The sequence below is a fragment of the Cyprinus carpio genome, chromosome B2 (genome assembly GCF_018340385.1).
Source record: "Cyprinus carpio isolate SPL01 chromosome B2, ASM1834038v1, whole genome shotgun sequence".
Classification (NCBI taxonomy): Eukaryota; Metazoa; Chordata; class Actinopteri; order Cypriniformes; family Cyprinidae; genus Cyprinus; species Cyprinus carpio.
Genome location: NC_056598.1, coordinates 31,081,056 through 31,099,717, shown reverse-complemented (window position 1 = coordinate 31,099,717; position 18,662 = coordinate 31,081,056). Strand labels below are relative to the sequence as shown.

General features: G+C 34.4%; 1 protein-coding gene across 1 annotated transcript in view; it reads left to right on the top strand.

Moving 5' to 3' along the window:
- Positions 1 to 5,644: 5,644 nt before the first annotated feature.
- The window catches only part of LOC109107581 (band 4.1-like protein 3), a 31,513-nt gene continuing 18,495 nt past the window's right edge, over positions 5,645 to 18,662 (top strand). Inside the window, 8 exon segments of the mRNA XM_042719197.1 lie at positions 5,645 to 5,797; positions 10,997 to 11,109; positions 13,366 to 13,533; positions 14,544 to 14,648; positions 14,733 to 14,775; positions 14,852 to 14,927; positions 16,238 to 16,456; positions 17,247 to 17,334. Of these exon segments, the coding sequence (XP_042575131.1) occupies positions 11,008 to 11,109; positions 13,366 to 13,533; positions 14,544 to 14,648; positions 14,733 to 14,775; positions 14,852 to 14,927; positions 16,238 to 16,456; positions 17,247 to 17,334 (801 nt within the window). The 5' untranslated portion in view covers positions 5,645 to 5,797; positions 10,997 to 11,007.

The window sequence follows — 18,662 nt, the reverse complement described above, 5'->3', positions numbered from 1 at the left end:
TGCAGACTCTCCAGAAAGAGGAAGTGATTGCCACTTCGCCTCGTTTCATTTCCTCTCGCTGGGTTTGCTGATGTGCGATAGGATTTTTGGCTTCTTCAGACGTTATTAGTGGAGGAATGCATGTGAGACAGTAATCTGTGAGAAGCACGGCTAAAGTACTGTAGAGTTGCTTCACAGCGCTTCCTCATCTGCCTCTGGGTTTCTGATTGATTTGCAGTCGTTTGGAGGTTTGCGTCACTGTCGCAGATAAACCTGCAGATATGGGAATAATGTGAAGAATCTGAGTGGGATGTGATGGGAACTAGTCAAACCGTTAATGTCCTCCGGTTTTTACAGTAGATGTGCACTTGTTTCACTCCACATCAATATACCATCAATACAGACTTTCAAATATCACTTTTTTAATGATAGAGTATTAGATTTACCTTTGAGCACCAAATAATAAATAGTAAAATACTGTAAAAATGCTGTGGTAAAAAAAATGGTAATTGGTTAACATTAATTTCTACTAAAACACAGTAAATCTAAAGGACACTGAATGCAATTTTACAGGAAAATGCTGTTAAATTTACAGTTTCTGGTGGTGAAAATTGAGAGTCATCTTATAATTTGCAGTGAAAAACCCTCTTCACATTTGATGGTTGATCGTTAAAATAGTTATGTTTTGTTCACAATTAAATGATTAAAAGAAAAAAATTAAACAAAAAAGAAAATAAATGAAAAAATATAAAGTGAAAAATCAAATGAAAAAAAGAAAAAGAAAACAATAAAAATTAAAATTAAGAAAATAAATGAAAATATCTATTAAAAAGAAAAGAAAAATATGTAAAGAAAAAGAAAAAAAACCCAATAAAAAAAGATTTTTTTTAAATCTTTTTTTATTGTTTTTTTTCTTTTTCTTTCTTTTTTTCTTTTTCTATTGTTCTTGTTTTTTTTCTTTCTCTAGTTCCATGAAAATAATTTCCCCCTAAATGTAGTTTTTTATTTATTTATTTGGATTCTGTGTTTTATGATTTATTACAAATTTTAATACAAATGTATCATAAAAAATGTGTCTAATAAAATGAATTAATAAAACTTTAGCAACTTTTAATCGAATGAAAATCTAACAATTAATTTACAACAACAAAAACACTGCATTTTATCAAATAAAATGATGCACAGCATGGCTGTATAAGTTGATGTTTTTCTTCTTATTATTACTTTAAGAAAAACATTTTAGTTTACGATATATAATATAATAGTATAATGCGTATTATTTGTTTGTTTGTTTGAGGCGGTAGTGAGATCTTGACATTGACTTTTTAAAACCATAAACAAAATGTTGTTGTGAACAGAAACGAAGCACTTTTTGGGGCTTCTTTAGTGCATGAGGGTCTTCTGGGATGCTCTCGGGGTCAGAGGTCACGTGGGCGTGGCTCAGCTCATGTCTGGCTGTTTATCGGCTGATAAGGAGCCGCTCAAAGGTCCGAGCTCCTCCAGGCACCGCTGGCCTCGTAGACTTTGCTCGCTCTTATTCCTGCTCGTGTTGCACTTTCTTGAATCCTGGTCCGCGTGAGCGTAATGTGTAGCTCAGCAGAAGTGTGACGGCGCTCCTGATAACGGCAGAGACCTTGTGTTCGGTCGAAGGTCTGATAAGATGCCCCACGCTTCTTTTGCCCATATAAAGACAAGAGCCTGTTATAGTGGGATGTGTCTTAAACCTGAAGATTCAGGAATCAACAGGATTATAACTGTGACGTTCACACTTTGTAGTAGTTATCCTGATTGTTTACTTTTAAGAGTACACTTAAAAAAAAAGAAACAAAATTCACTCAGAAATAATACATTTCACAAACATTTATAAAAAAAAATGCATTGCATTAAATGTGAAATTTTGAAGTAGAAAAAACTAAATTGTATTACTGTAACTGTTATTACTGTAATTTTTAGTGTTGCTTTTTTAATAAAAATATCTTATTAATTAATATATATAATTAATTATATTATTATATATTTTTATATCAAATTATATTTTATTTTATATATAAAATTATATATTTTTTAGTGCAGTCTCATAATTGTAATGCAAAAAAAACAGTATCATGATTCATAACTGAAATATAAAATAAATATTTAAAGGAAAACAAACATATTAATGAGAATTTTTAGTTAAATTATTTTCATGACAATGCAATAAAATCCTAAAAGTTCTAAAACACGCTTCAATTCCTTTATGTAAAAATATAATTTATTTTATATATATAATATATTGCTTTATATAGTTTTTTTAATTAATAATTTTTATATAAACACACACACACACATCATATTTTGCATAAAGGAATTGAAGCCTGTTTTAGAACTTTAGGATTTTATTGCATTGTCATGAAAATAATTTAACTTAGAACTCAGAATTTATCATTAATATGTTTTCCTTTTAATTTTTGGTATGAATCATATACTTTTTGGCATTACAATAATGAGACTGATTTTTATTTATTTTTGCTTTATAGTAGTTAATCTGCTTAATTAATGAAAGTAATGTCTGAAATTAAAAATAAAAAATAAAATAAAATAGGCTTTGTTTTCATTATGCAAATGTGTAAGGTTTCGTTTCTTTCTTTGGAGTTGTGTGAAAATGACCTTGAGATGTTCTTGACAGCTTTTGTGAGATTACTTTGGTCCTCTTCAATAGCATGAGATAAAGCCTCATGAAAACAAGCTGTGTAATGATCTATAATGCAGGCTTGTGGGTTTAATGCTGATTGTTAAATTCAGGTTAAACCTGTTTTTTGATGCTTCCTGAGCCTCTACAACTAACTGGAAGCAGAAGTTTATTACGGATTTTCGACATAGTCAGTAAGTGTCTGACTGCTGTGTGTTATTTTTTGCTTATGCAGCATCTAAAAGCGTTTGTCATGCGATATGAAGAAGTGCAGTGCGGTCATATGCGGTCATTGTGCGTCTGAAACCGGTTTAGGATAGCTCAGACTCAAACACTGGACTTTGTGTGTCATTCAGAGTTTGAGAAACTACTTTGATTCCAGTTTAAGCTGCTTATGATTCTCACAGAAGAGTAGTTCAGCTACAAGCTACTAACTAACTAGAAATTTAGACATTTGAACTACATTATATCCTTTATTTTAATTTAATATAAGCGATTTATTCAGATATATTTATTGCTTTAGAATAGTGGGATATGTGATTAATTGCCATGAAAATAATGCTCAAAATGTAAAAACAACAAAAATAGGCTTCATTTTCTATTTCTTTGATACATTTATTCATTTAGCAGATGTTTTCATCCAAAGCAGCTTACACACGAGGAACAAAAATAATTTGTCACAGAGCCAACAATATTTGTAGCATACAGTGCCAAGTTTATTAAGACAGCTGGATTGGGAAGCGATCTAGAATGAATGAAGTATTACGTGAACAGTCAGTTTTGGGTTCATGTTGACTAAAGAGAAACATTGGTGGTTCTTTCCCAAAGAAACAGAAAGAGAAAGAAAGACAGAAACTGTAACTGTCCTCAAGCTCAAGGCGAGGGAGGAATCACTTTCCAGTGAGTGTAAACTCATCTTTTATCTGTAATTGGTGTGTGTGTGTGAGAGAGAGAGAGAGAGAGAGAGAGAGAGAGCGAGAGAGAGAGAGAGAGAGAGAGAGAGAGAGAACGAGTGAGAGGGAGTGAGAGAGAGCGCGTGTGTGAGAAAGAGAGTGAGAGAGAGTTTGTGTGTGTGTGTGTGTGTGTGTGTGTGTGTGTGTGTGTGTGTGTGTGTGTGTGTGTGTCAGGCTTTTATGGCTTATAGTGAGAATATGAAGCTCAGTTTTATTCAGAGACTCAATCTGAGCAGAAAAATGCAATTTGGTGCAGATGGTGATATTTCTATGATGAGATGCTTGTGATGTAAATCAGTGAGATCTTTATAACAATATAGAGCAGATCCTGACATAAACTGATCTGAATATGAGTCTGAGCTCTATATCTGCAGTAATGTGTCTCAGTGAGATGAGATGTAAATGATCCAAACATATAATGCAGTGATTGAGAGATGAAGAAATAAAGGCTCCTCAGAAGATGTGAGATGTTCTGGAGGCTTGTGAAGATCCATTCCTCCGCTGAGGAACAGTGAAAGTAAAGCTTCTGGAAACAAACGCTCCTCAAAAGATCCTGATGATCAGATTTGAGACTCTAAAACATGATTGATGGAGAATCAAGTAAAGCTGAGCTGATTCAGTCCAGTAAGAGTTCAATACACTAAAAGAGCTTTTACTGGATAAAACACTCTAAACTATCACTCAGAGACAGAAGAGATGAGGAGATCGAATGAGAAACCAGTTTAACTGCAAAGTTGATCATATTGATCATTTACAGACCAAATACCAAACAGTAGCTTTATAGGGTTAAACTCTTTTTCTATCAGTTATCTTATTGAGAAAATAGAAAGAGCCATGTGTAAATGCATCGGTGTCTTCACGTTTTGCATGTTAAAACTTTAGTAGATTTAGTTTAATGCCTTTAAATCTGAAACAGCTCCACCCAGGCCTCCATCTGTTCAAAGCAGAGTAAAAGCTCCATGAAGAACGCCGCAGACGCTCTGTCATTAGAAGCACACGCATTTCTCTCTCTATAGAGCCGAGGCTTGTGTGAAGCTCTAGAACAGACCTCAGTCCCTGCAGACCCACCACGACTTCAGAACAGACACTTTGTGTGTGTGAGAGGCTGCCTGTGTGTTTATTGCTGCTGCATTGAACACATTACATATAAATACACTTATAATGTCAAAACAGATCCTGCAGCATTTGAGACACACATATAAAGACAATAGAGTACAAAAAAGTTGTTTTTTCATCCCAAATTCAGTAGTGTGGCAAATAGCTTCATATTGATTAGATATTTTAATTTACATTGAGTGTCTATTTATTTAAAAAAAAAGTATAATAATAATAATTAATATATTTTAATCATTCTAAAATTGACACAATTCAGAGATTTTACAGACAAACAAGACATCCAAGAAAAAATGACATGGAGTTTACAAAAAAAGTTTTTAAAAATTAAAATAAATTAGATTCAAATACATTTTAAATAAATTAAATAAAAAATTTTTTTTAATTAAATTAAAAAAGTATTTCAGGGTTTTTTTTAATATTTCAATTAACTTTAAATGTTTAGCAAATAAAATCAAGATCATCTAGATTTTTGTCATCAGTACCTTTAAGAAAGCTGAGAAACAAACAATTCTGCCATAATTTTAAATTTAAATAAATAAAATGAGATAAATAAATTAATTAAGTAAATGAGTAAATTAAAATAAAATAAATTGAGAACAAACTATAAATATATAAATAAAGACAGCATTTCAGGGTTTTACGTTTCATTCTTAAGGTAATAAACAATTCTATGTTTTTTTCTTTTACAGTACATTTAAGAGAGCCAAGAAAAAATAATAATTCGACCTTAAAACATGGTTAAGAATACTTTTATATAAAAATTTTAGCATTTTTAATTATTAAATAATAATATACTCTTGCTTTTGTTGAGTATATGAAATGTACTAAATAATAAAATTTGATCAGCAGATTTTTATTCTTTTCTTTTTTCATTGAAAACGTATCTGTGCGCGTTACGTACTGGTAGATATTTTACAGTATCGCGTGCGTCACAGCTGTTCGTCTGATCTCGCGCGCTCAGCTGTTACGTACAGTGCGTGCTGACGGTGACGTGAGTTTGAATCCTCCGCTAGCTGCGCGCGCGCTCCCGCCAGTGCAGTCGGTGAGAGAGGAACACGGAGCCCGGGGAGCGAAACGCACGGTAACGTTAACGAGTCTGTGTTGTTTTCCAGCGTTTATTAACGCGTTTGATTGACATGTGTACCTACAGATGCGCTGAACGCTCTGGATGAAATACATCTGTTGTTTCATTTGGTTCAGTGACGTTTACGTTACGTTTAAAAGGCGTAGCCGCGACACATCTGCGTGTGCACTTTAAAATAGCGTTACATTCAGTAGTTCAGTGTATTAACGTCGCGAATATCTAATATTACAGATGTTTTATGAGGACAGTTATTCAAAAAGCCTGATTTCTGCGCTGTCAAACTCAAAACGCTGGATATTTAACCAAAACTGGGCTGAGAAATGCAGAAATCTTGAGATTTTGATGTACACTAGCCTATATATCTCATGTTTATTATTATTATTATTGACGCGACGGTTATTATTTTTGGCGCGTTTTGTGTTTTTAAATACTCGGAACGCTTGACAGTTTTGATACGTTTTGAGGCGGCTCGCTTTGAAATGAAGCAAGCTAACAATTACAATATAAAAAATCAATCAATATAAACAAATAAAAAACTCAATAAATTAATAAACAAATTCCAAACTCGTGTTGTATTCCCAGAGAAAACATCTGGTAATATGAATAATTTAAACATGCAATCAATGTAGACACATATTTAACTGCTTACAGTATTTATTTATCTCAAAATTAAATATAACTACTTCTCATAAAGAAACAAGAACATGGTCCTCTCTTGAAATACCAATGGTTATGCATTCTTTATTACAACTTGCATACAACATCCTTAATTCGTTAAAGCAGACATATAAATTAAAATTAGATTCATCCTTATTAGTACAGTACCAGTTATTATAGTACAGTACACACGAATGAGAACGTGTCCAAACGTTTGACTGCTACTGTACTATAATATACACAAAGAATATCGGCGGATATATCGATATCTGCCTTCTTTACTCCCTAATATATCGATACCTAAGGTATCGATATCGGCCCCAAAAACTCATATCGTGTTTTTTTTTTTTTTTTTTTTTCATATTTGTAACTCATTATCATAATTAAAATCAGTTGTTTGTAGCTTTATAACATCACACTTGGTGTTCGTCCTACAGCCTACAAAACATAAAAGCCTTCAGTAAAATCACAGACGCTTCTGTTGATTGCGGTTTGCTGTGCAGACGACTTCGTTGATTTGACTTTGCATGCTTACTGTGTTTAGATCACGTTTCTTGCATTCCAGGAGTCACTTGTAGATTTAGCTGATTGTAAATCAATATTATGTATTGATCAAGAGACAGAGGACTGTGTTTGTGAATGTGGACAGTTTGTTCAGTGATTCGTCGTGTAACTTGATTTGCAGCATGTTTATCGCAGGTTAATGATACTTTATGAATCAACCCTCAAGCTTCTGATTACCAGCACACGTCTTTAACCACGAGGTCACAGAAACCTCATATAAGTCGGGTTCTGTAGACGGTTTATAAGTGTATACTTCGCATTGTTCACTCTCATGCAGATGTTTGGAATATTTAAGATTTTTATAATGTTCACCAAGTTCACTGCTCAGCAAAGCTGCATTTATTTGAAGAAAATACTGTAAGAATTGTGGAAATATTTCTACATTTTAAAACAGCTGTTTTCTGTGTGAATCTGTGTTAAAGTGTAATTTATTTCTGTGATGCACAGCTGTATTTTCAGCATCATTACTCCAGTCTTCAGTGTCACATGATCTTCAGAAATCATTCTAATGATTCAAGAAACTTTCCTGATTATAATCAGTGTTGAAACAGTCGTGCTGCACAATATTTTTGTGGAAACCGTGATACATGGCCATTCAAAAGTTTGAGATTTATTTATCATTAAATTGATCAAAAGTGACAGTAAAGATTTTTATATTGTTACAAATAAATGCTGTTCTTTTAAACTTTCTATTCACCTGTGAATCCTGAAAAATGAAACGTATGACAGTTTCCAAAATACAACTTTGATCACAGAAATAAATTACAGTTTAACAGATTTTCACATATAAACAGCTATTTTCAATTATAATAATATTTCACATTTTTACTGTATTTTCGATCAAATACTTGCATGCATGGCCAGTATTTATTACTTATTCTTCTGAAGCTCAATGTGAAATTTAATAATAAAGGGATTAACACACACTTACCCATGAGCTCTGTGTTATCTGGTCACAGACGGCTCCGTTGTGTTTTTGATGGGGAGGAAGTTTAAGCCTTTAAGCGGGTTTAACCCATCTGTGCCTAGTTAATGTGTTTCAGCTCAGGACGGGTCGTGTGTCTCCAGCATCTTCTGTTTGGACAGGTTTCGCACAGACTTGTTAAGAGGATTTGGTATAAAGACTTTGTTTTATTTCATAAATGTGCGTATTTTACAGCTCAGTGTGTTTCTGATTGGAGATATTGGATGTACTTTATTTATCCCTGAAGGGACATTCCTGAAATATTCCAGAAAGTGAGTGAACTGAAAGTTGCCCTTCTGAATTTATTAAAAGAGATCTTTTTGTGCAATAATTCATTTGAATTGTAATATCTGACCTAAAATACGAGAACGTAGGAATACAGCTATCAGCAGTTAAAATGGCTTTATTTTATTTAGTCGCATGAAAATACAGAGCAGAATGTGAACTAAATAAGTCAAGATGAGTAAGAACTCTTTATTTATGTTCAGTTTTATTAATGTTGCTGTTTATTTTTGTCCTTTTAATGCATTCGGTCTCTTTAGTTCTGTCTCTTGCTTTTTTTTTTTAAATTCAAATCCATTCATTTTTAAGTCCGCATGCGCTCGTACATTTGTCTTTTAATGTTTTTCTTAAGTGCTTAAGCTATTTTAAGCTATTTTTTTCAGTTCCAGAGTGATTTTCGTTGTAATCGCTGTGAGAATCACTTCATCATTATTGATGAGTGTTTCATCTGTTTCTCAGAGAACAGAAACATCCTCGGCTGACTTCTCTTCTCTCGTTGTGTGATGTCGAGTGGATCTGGAGGGCTGTTCGCTCGTTTTGTTCCTGCGGTTCAGTTTGACCTACATTTCTGCACCAGGCCGTTAAAGTTCAGGATTCAGTCTGACAGAATGCAGTCGTGTTATTCCTGTGGTTTTCCACCGCTGCTCTCCAGAATCTGCCGATGGTTTCCATCACTGTCACACCTCTGAAGAGAGATGACAAACACTCACACTTCAGGCCCCTCTGAAGCAGCGCTGAACGCTTGCTAACGTGTTCTGAGCGGGTGCTAGGGCTGAGCTGCCTCAATATAGTTTTTTTTTTATAAGCGATACAATATGAGGTAATACTTAATAAGTTTGCTTTAATTAATTATCTGTTGTTGCTTTCAATATGGCCATAAATGATATTCAAACTCACATTAGACACGTTTAACTTTGAATAAAGCACATAATCACCTGAGAATTATCTCCTGTCATATACTTTGTTTGTTGTTGTTCCAGCCACGAAAGACGCAGAAATAGAAATCATTTCTAAAATAGTAATTTCGCATGTCGCAGTCGCGGCTAGTTAGGTTAAAAACTGATTGACATGGAAAAGATACATGTTATCGTGCTTTTGTTGCGGCGTTGCGTCACGTGTAGTTAGGACACAGTGTTAGGCTACGTTTACACTAGTGCATTTTCATTTTAAAACGCATAACTTCTGCTACGGTTATGCCTGTCGTTTACACTACTCCGGGTTTTTGACCCTTGAAAACGGAGACTTTTGAAACCGCTGCAAACCCGTTTTAGTTTGAAAACTCAAGAGTTGTGTTTCAGTGTAAGTGGACCAAAACAGAGACTTTTGAAAACGATGGCGTAGCTGCCCACATTCTCTCTGCGTATCCTTGACGACCGCGTAAATGATAATAGGGCCCTATGAAATCCGTTTTATTTTTTCTTAAATTCCGTTTTATTTTTTTCAAAATTCCGTTTTCATTTTTCTGGATTCAGTTTTTTTCTGTTTTAATTTTTCTCGACTTCTTCTTAATAGTTAAATTTCAAGTGTATGAATCAAAAAGCATGTCTAATTAATTAAAATCATGAAAATTATAAATTTCCACACCTATTTAATAAAAGTTTATCAAAAATTACATGTTTAGGGCCCTATGAAATGTATTTCTTCTCACCATATTTTTTGTTACCAAATTCTGTGTTTTAGCATGTCTAATTATTTGAATGCATGAAACAACTTAATCTATTAATTGTTTTTTCTTAAAGTAGCCTTATAATTTTTTTTCCCCTTCAGAAATTCTGTGTTGTGTATTTAAATTTTTCTGGTTATCAAATTAAGGCATAAAACATTAATTTTATTTCTCTTTTAATTATTAAAAATTAAGCAAACTTTATTTTTTGGCAAACAAAGGGAATTTACTATAAAAATTAAAACATGGAAGAAATGTTGTGTGATTATTTCTTAAATTTTTTTTTTTTTTTTTTTTTTTTTTTTTTTTTTTGTTAGTAGTACAGTAGTCAACATTTGAAGTGGATCAAAAAAGTTAATCAAAGTTGTCCTAAGACAAGAACACTTTAGGTTTTAGCACATTTTTGATGAAAGGTTTTGACTCACTTCAGATGTTGACTACTATAGTAGTAGACTATGTACATCCTACTGAAAACCTATAAAGGTTGCCGTGAATATCTTTATAGTTCATGTTCATTTAAACAGTACTTTATGCAATAGATAGCCTTTGTGTCATGTTATATGCCATTACTGTAAACAGTTTTTTATAGTATGCAAAAGAAAATAGAATCCTTACAAAAAATCAATCGCCAAGCAATTACAGTAATGTTTGCAAACATGAAAAAGTCAGATTTACAACTTCTCTTCTCTTTCTCTTTCTGTTATAAAGCAGCTCTCCAATGTGGATTGATTCACACATAAAAACACAGCATCTTAACTCTTTCTGTTATAAAGCAGCTCTCCAATGTGGAGTGTGTCACAGATCTGTGTGTTGTTTGTTAGTGCATCTTCAGAGACTGGTTGATGGTCACAGATAAACACAGCAGCGTTACATTAGCCGGCATGTTGTGTACGGGAACACGTTCATCCCTGCTGTGATCCTGGAGTTCTTGTGCTTTCAAAAATACACCGTAAACATCCCGCTAAATATAAACTCCTGTATTAATTCCCACATTAACACACACTGCTCATTCCAGTCAAGTGCAGTTGTGAAATGTCTAAAGATATATCCGTGCGTGTCGTTCCAGTGTAACTGGCCATGACGACAGATCCAGGCTCAGAATCGGAGCAGTCGCGCACAGAATCCAGACCACAGCAGACAGACGACACACAGCTACCGGCATCAGGACACAGCAGCCCGGTGAGAGCTCAGAAACATCCCATCATCTCAGTCCAGCCTGTAGTGCTGTAGTGCTTCACTGTCAGATCAGGAGCTAGTAGCATGGTTAACTTTATAGCTCAGTCACTAGGGATCAGTGTTGGGGGGAGTTACTTTTAAAAGTAATGCATTACAATATTGCGCTGCTCCCTAAAACGTTACTTAGTTTAGTTACTTTTGTTACTGCAGGGCTTTGTGTTCGGTTTTAATTTACAAAGTTCTTTTTTACAAATGTAAAAAGGGCTTTCACATCAAAAGTGAAGTGCTTACTATTCAGGCTGAAGGAATTTGAAAAACTCTGAAATTTCCTTCTAAATTAAAAAGTAATGCATTACAAGTAACGAGTTACTTATTTGAAAAACTTTGATATTTCCTTCTAAATTAAAAAGTAATGCATTACTTGTTACTTTAAGTAATCTGATTATGTAATGCGTTACCCCCAACACTGCTAGTGATAGGTTGAAAATATCAATATCTTGATTTTAATCAGTTCTCGTTTTAATGAACCAATGTCAGTTTTTAAATCCCAAGAATCAATGCACGCTGCTTGAAACTGATGCATGAACAAAACTTAATGAAACTTTATGAACTTAATGAAAGTGTTTGTAGCTCGTCTCATCCAAAAAATCAGAATAATCTTTGTGCTTTGTTACTTTTGAGACAAAGTCTCTGCTTTCAGATTCTGTCAGTTTTATAATGCAATTCAAACAGTGAATGTGCTTTTGTGGCTCTTTAATGTGTGCTGACAGATGGCTGTAGTGAAGCGATCATCTCTTCTTCTTTACTACTAGTTATAGCAGCAAATAAACGTGAATGAACTTCAGAAGAACAGAGCAACTCACTGAAATCAATCACGTAATCCATCTATTAGTATTTCAGTGTCATAAATAAAACTGTTTGTGATCAATATGTTACGTTTTGGTTTTATTTACCTAGGGCTGGGCAATATGGCCAAAAAAAATATCACAATATTTTTTTTTTTCATATCAGTTGATATCGATAATCATCACAATAAATGTCAAATGATTTTTTTTTTTTTTTTTTTTTTTTTTTTTAAGTTTGAAGCCAGATTTTTGCTCCGAAGTAAAAGATGTTCCTTAACATTTAAATAAATCTATTTTTAATGAGACTGACATTTAAATAATAATTTAGATCAGAGTTTTTATAGTTAACTAAAACCATAAAAAAGTTTCTTGAAATAAAATAGTATTTTAAAAACTTATTTTATTACTCACTTATTTCCATTTCTCATTTTTCATTTTTATTTTGTTTAACCTGATGTACTACAGTGGAAATAAAATTAATAAAAACCTGCATAGACATTAAAAGAAAGCAATAAAAGATAATTGAATAAAAATGGTAAAACACAACAAAATTACTCAACATTTCGATTAAAATAAAACAGAAAATTTACAAACTAATTCGTGATGTTTGTCAGGACAAACTTTTAAGGACTTATGGACCCAGAAATATATTTACAATTTTTAGCACAAGAACATCTGAAGAATCTTTTTGTCTGAGTCGAGTTTTATAACATGTTTGTTTTTATTATACTGTATTTATGATGTTGTTGTAGGGCTGCCCTCGACTAGAGATTTTTCTGGTCGACTAGTACTCGTTCATTTGAAGCATAAGTCGACTAATTACACATTTATTAATAAACCATTTAAATCATAATTGCCTCCATTGCCTCAAACACACACATAAAGCTTGCCACAGCACCGGAAGAAGTACTGATTATGAATGCGTCAGGGAAAAACAGTAATGAGACTACATTAGCATTTTAATAATTTGATAAACTAGTGTTTTCTGTGTTCTCAGTTTAAGAGATGAAGTCGGCGACACTGACTCGTCATCTCCGCAGAAGTGATGCTCCTGTCTGCATGTTTCACACGGATTACACAATCTGACAATTTGTTTTCCCTTTGAATTGGTTCATTTGAAAGTAGACATTTCGCTCTTTATATAGATATATATTTTATGTCTGTAAGGCAAAGATATGCACAAACTTTCACGCCCAAGTTCACAGAGACTGAGACGGCAGAAAGTGCATCCATTATTTTACAAAAGCACAACGTTCTTATGTTATTGTGAGTGCACACAAATAAACGTAGAGTCTTCTTTACGGATTCAAAAGATGTATTAATAAAATTATAATAGCGTCTCAGTGATGCTGAAATAATAAGACTGGTTGAGATATTTCGATGCTTGATGAGCTCGTTCGCTGTGTTTGCGCAGGGTCAAGCAGAGGTCAGATCAGCTGATCAGCACCAGGACGACTACATTTCCCAGAAGTCTTTGAGCAGCAGACTCTCCTGGTCAGCGCGAGGCAGGACTCAGCGACTGAAGGTCATGGAGTGTAAGGTCAAACTGCTGGACGGGACCGACTACACCTGCACCGTGGAGGTGGGTGATGATGATGATGATGACGATGATGAAGGACAGTTTAATGCAGACTAACAGATCATCATACTGTCCAGAATACTTGTCGTTCCTCTAAAGCGTTCGTAATGTCATAATATCAGTTTGTAAACATGGTTTATCTGCGAGAGCGAGTCAAGGCTTGATCCTCAGAGGAAACATAAACAGATGCATTTGTCTGTTAAATAAACAGAATCCAGACCAATTTGCTTCTGACGGTCTGAACAAGTCACGAGTGTTCAGCGAGAACCGAATGTTGGAAAATCCCAACAGATATTAATTACTAATCCACCGTCGTTTCTGTGGCTTTACTCGTAATATACCAAATAAAACAGAAAGTCCTTTAAAATTAGAACTTGGGGCAAAACAGAGATTTATTGATTTAATAAAGACTTCACAATATATGAGTTCAGGGAAAAGATAGCTAATCTTTTTATATATATATTTATTATTATTATTATTATTTATTATTTTGTCAGCCAAACCCCTTTGATTTTTTTATTTTTATTGTATGCCTTTATTTATTTTATATATTTATTTAGGTCAAGATATATTAAAAATTTTAATATTGAGGTTCCCTGAGATTTCAAATCAATATTTAATAATTAAACAACATATTTGCATCTTCACAATTCTCTTGATGTGGGTTAACGGTCACATGACATGCAGCTATAAAATATTTAATCTGTTTTTGGTTAGTGATTTATTTGGATTTGTTATTTTAAAGTGATTTATATATTTTAATGTTACCTATTTGCCATTTATCATTATTAGATTTTAATCAACTCTCAAATCCGGTTCATCCAATAATTCATTTATTCACCTTCATGTCATTCCAAACCTGTTTTTTTTTTGTATCATTAAAACGCTTTTAAAGTTTTTATTAATATTTTGAATCAGTTATTAGTTTTTGTATCTTTATATTTTCTGATATCATTTTATTGTTTTGGGTGCACTGTCCCTTTAATGACTCTCTGTGTGTTTGTTGTCGTCAGAAAAGAGCGAAAGGTCAGGTGCTGTTCGATAAGGTTTGTGATCACCTGAATCTGCTGGAGAAGGACTATTTCGGCATTTCGTACCGGGATGCTGAAAACCAGAAGGTGCTGGTCAGTCTTCTTCCTCTGAACTGGTTTCATGTCTCTCAGCCTGTTTTTTAATGCAGAACCTCCTGCTCTTCTTCACAGAACTGGCTGGACGTTTCTAAAGAGATGAAGAAGCAGATCAGCAGTACGTCTCACAAACTCCTTCTTTGTCTCCATCCAAACCTCTTCAGGTTCTCACAGGAAGTTCTTGTGTTTTTCAGCTGGTCCCTGGAGCTGTGCCTTCAGTGTGAAGTTTTATCCTCCCGATCCATCGCAGCTCTCCGAGGACATCACCAGGTCTGCTTGGGTTACAGTCTGTGTTGGGAAGGTTGCTTTGGAAATGTCAAAGGTTGCAGATTAGAAGTTGCCCTTTCTTAAATCATAGTGTTTCCTGTGCAGTGATGTTAGCCAATCAGAACACTGACTACTGACGAGCCTTAGAGCAGCTGCCCTTAAAAACAGCCTGTTTCTGAGAGAAGTTCAGAACGAGGGTTGAAAATAACCATTTTTCCACATTTTTTTTTTTTTTTTGTGTGTGTGTAAAACTTTATTAACATTACCAAGTAAACCTCAAAGAACATATTAAAATAAAAAAAAAATCCATGTCATGATCCCTTTAAAGTAACATTTTGTTGTGCATTTTTTGCCCCCTTTATTTTGTCGAAGTATTTTTTTTTTTCAAAATTATTTTAAATATATAAATTTAATTATCTTAACATATAATTTAAAAAATATTAATAATAAAGTTGCCAAAGCAAGATTTCTCATTTTCGTTTAAATCAACTTGATGTACCAAAATAACCTAAACTAAAACTGAAATAATACAAGATAATTAATTAATAAAATAAACAATAATTTCAATAAAAAACAAAAAAAAATAATAATAAATTCAAAAAAAAAAAAAAAACAAAAAAAAATGAAAAAAAGACTATTATAATATCTCAGTGATCCAAAAAGAAAAATGAATTCAAATTATTAAAAAGACTATTATAATATCTCAGTGATCCTACAATAACACTGGTGTTAGAAACGTTCTCAGCCTGTGCTGTTGTAGAAGACTTTAATAGGTTTTAGTAAAGTTTTTATTAGTTTAATAGACGGACCTCAGCTGAATAATAAACACCTCTCTCTATTATTAAACACTTCACAAAAACTGTCTCTCTCTCTCTCACTCTCAAACCACTAATAGAAACAATATAAAAATACTTTCAAGAATATATTAGGCTTAAACCACTTTTTGTATTATTAGAAAAATAGTTTTAAGGTTTTAAGGAAAGTTTCACCCCTAAGTCTTTCATTTGTGGAGCAGGATACAACCGCAATCCAAGATTGAAGCTGCAGTTAGTTTATTTTATGGTCAGCCAGGCAAAAATGGCAATATATATATATTTCAAGATAGATGCCAAGATAGTGTACTGTAGTTGAAAGCCTTTATTAGATCTAGGATGCAGGATTTGGAGACCTTTGTATTACAGTGGTGTCTCAGTGATGTCTGAGGGGATTTAATTTGTAGTCTTTTGTTGTGATAATGGTTTGATGCTTTTTTTGTTACTGAATTATCTCTCTCTCTCTGTATCTCTCTCTCTCTCTCTGTCTCTCTCTCTCAGGTATTATCTGTGTCTGCAGCTGAGGGACGATGTGGTTTCTGGGCGTCTGCCGTGCTCTTTCTCCACTCACACGGTGTTGGGCTCCTACACGGTTCAGTCGGAGCTGGGAGACTGTGACGCTGAGCTGCAGGGGTCCAGTTACATCAGCGACATGTGTCTGGCCCCGAATCAGACCAAAGAGCTGGAGGAGAAAGTGCTGGAGCTCCACCGCGGACACAAGTGAGTTTCACAGCGTGTTATTTGTGTATCTTTGAGATTAGGGTTGCAAAGAAACTTTCCAAAAATCCCTGAAATATTCCTAAAAATCCTGGAAAGTTTCCAAAATGTCTGGAATATTTACAAAATTTACTGTAAATGGTCCACCTTTTTGCAACCCTAATTGAGATACTATTATAGCTTTTATTAATATTTTTAATGTGTGTGTGTGTGTGTGTGTTTGTGTATCTATAAACAGAGCTCCAGACTAACATTTAACATTGTTTTGCATATAGAGCTGTATATATTCCTCTCTTATTAAACGCATTATTGTTCTGTAGTATTATACAGAACTGACCAACTTCAGCGATCATGTGTGATTTACTCACAAACTGAAGAAAAGATTGTGTTCTTCAAGACACTTTGTGACTCTTCTTACTTCATACACAAAAAAAGTGTGAAGTTCTGACAAAATAGTGATTTCTGGAATTTTTTGGAATAGTGATTTAAGAATTTCTAAATATAGAGAAGAAGTAGAAAGGAATGACTGAGAAGTCAATAAGTGCTCCTCTGCTGCTGTCTACTGGTCATAATGGTGATTTATATAAATGTTTTTTAATTTACATAAGTGTTTGTTTAACACAAAGTATATTTTGGTCATCCCATTAAATATAACATTCAAATTTGATCATTTTAGGGCTTTAAAGTGCTGGAAACAGTTGTGTTGGATGAGAATGAATGAATTCCTTCATATTCAAATTGAAGTGGAGTCAATAGTGTGTGTGTGTGTGTGTGTGTGTGTGTGTGTTTACAGAGGAATGACTCCTGCTGAAGCTGACATGCTGTTCCTGGAAAACGCAAAGAAACTCTCCATGTACGGAGTCGACCTGCATCATGCCAAGGTAAAAGAGTGTGTGTGTGCGTGTGTCAGAGTATGTGTGCGTGAGCGTGTGTGTGCGTGTGTGTGTATGTGTGTGTGTGCGCGTGTGTGTGTGTGCGTGTGTGTCAGAGTATGTGTGTGTGCGTGTGTCAGAGTATGTGTGTGTGAGAGTGTGTGTGTGCGTGTGTGTGTATGTGTGTGTGTGTGTGTGAGAGAGTGTGTGTGTGTGTGAGAGTGTGTGTGTGCGTATGTGTGTGTGTGTGCGCGTGTGTGTGAGAGTGTGTGTGTGTGTGTGAGAGAGTGTGCGTGTGTGTGTATGTGTGTGTGTGCGAGAGTGTGTGTGTGCGAGAGTGTGTGTGTGTGTGAGAGAGTGTGTGTCAGTGTCAGAGTATGTGTGTGTGTGTATGTGTGTGTGTGTATGCGTCAGAGTATGTGTGTGTGCATGTGTCAGAGTATGTGTGTGTGCGCGTGTGTGTGTGTGTGTGTGTGTGTCAGAGTATGTGTGTGAAAGTGTGTGAGAGTGTGTGAGAGTGTGTGTGAGTGTGTGTGTCTGTCTGTCTGTGTGTGCGTGTGTGTGAGAGAGTGTGTGTGTCAGAGTATGTGTGTGTGTGTGTTTGTGTCAGAGTATGTGTGTGAGAGTGTGTGAGAGTGTGTGTGAGTGTGTGTGTGTCTGTCTGTCTGTGTGTGCGTGTGTGTGTCAGAGTATGTGTGTGTGTGTGTGTCTGCTGTACTAACACCTCTCTCCTCAACCTGCTGCAGTGCTGCTCGTCCTGACATTACAGTTAATAATCACGTTAGATTAAGACAATTGTTTTCTAATACAAGTTTTCTGAAACGTCCAAAATAGATCTAATTACATTTAAAGTATAAATAGCTAAAAAGTACAATGAAATAAACACTTAAAAGTGCTATTTTCTGGTATAGAATAGAGCGAAACTAGAATGTTGTTAATCAGTGGTATTGCTTTTGTTGAACACTTCTGTCAACTTTTTAAAAAAATAATAATGTTTAATAGTGCAATTTGTTGGCGGAAAACTACATATACCCATGATGCTGTACAGAAAAATTCCAACAATCAGAGAGTTTGCAGTGACCAACTTAGCTCCACCCACTCCCATGAAGCCCAAAATACTTTTAATTTATTTTCTTGTTTTCAAATTTCAAAGTTTGTAGAAAAACGAGCTTGAAGCTAGAATTAAACTGATCTTTATTTTGATGTATTGCATGTTCAGATATTCATACAACAAAATATTCGGGGTTGCGTGGCATGCAGTTTCAGTGAAAATCAGACAAGGTTTGTGGTGTAAATGCATCCGTGGCACCTTCATCAAGCCGCATATGTGTGGTAAA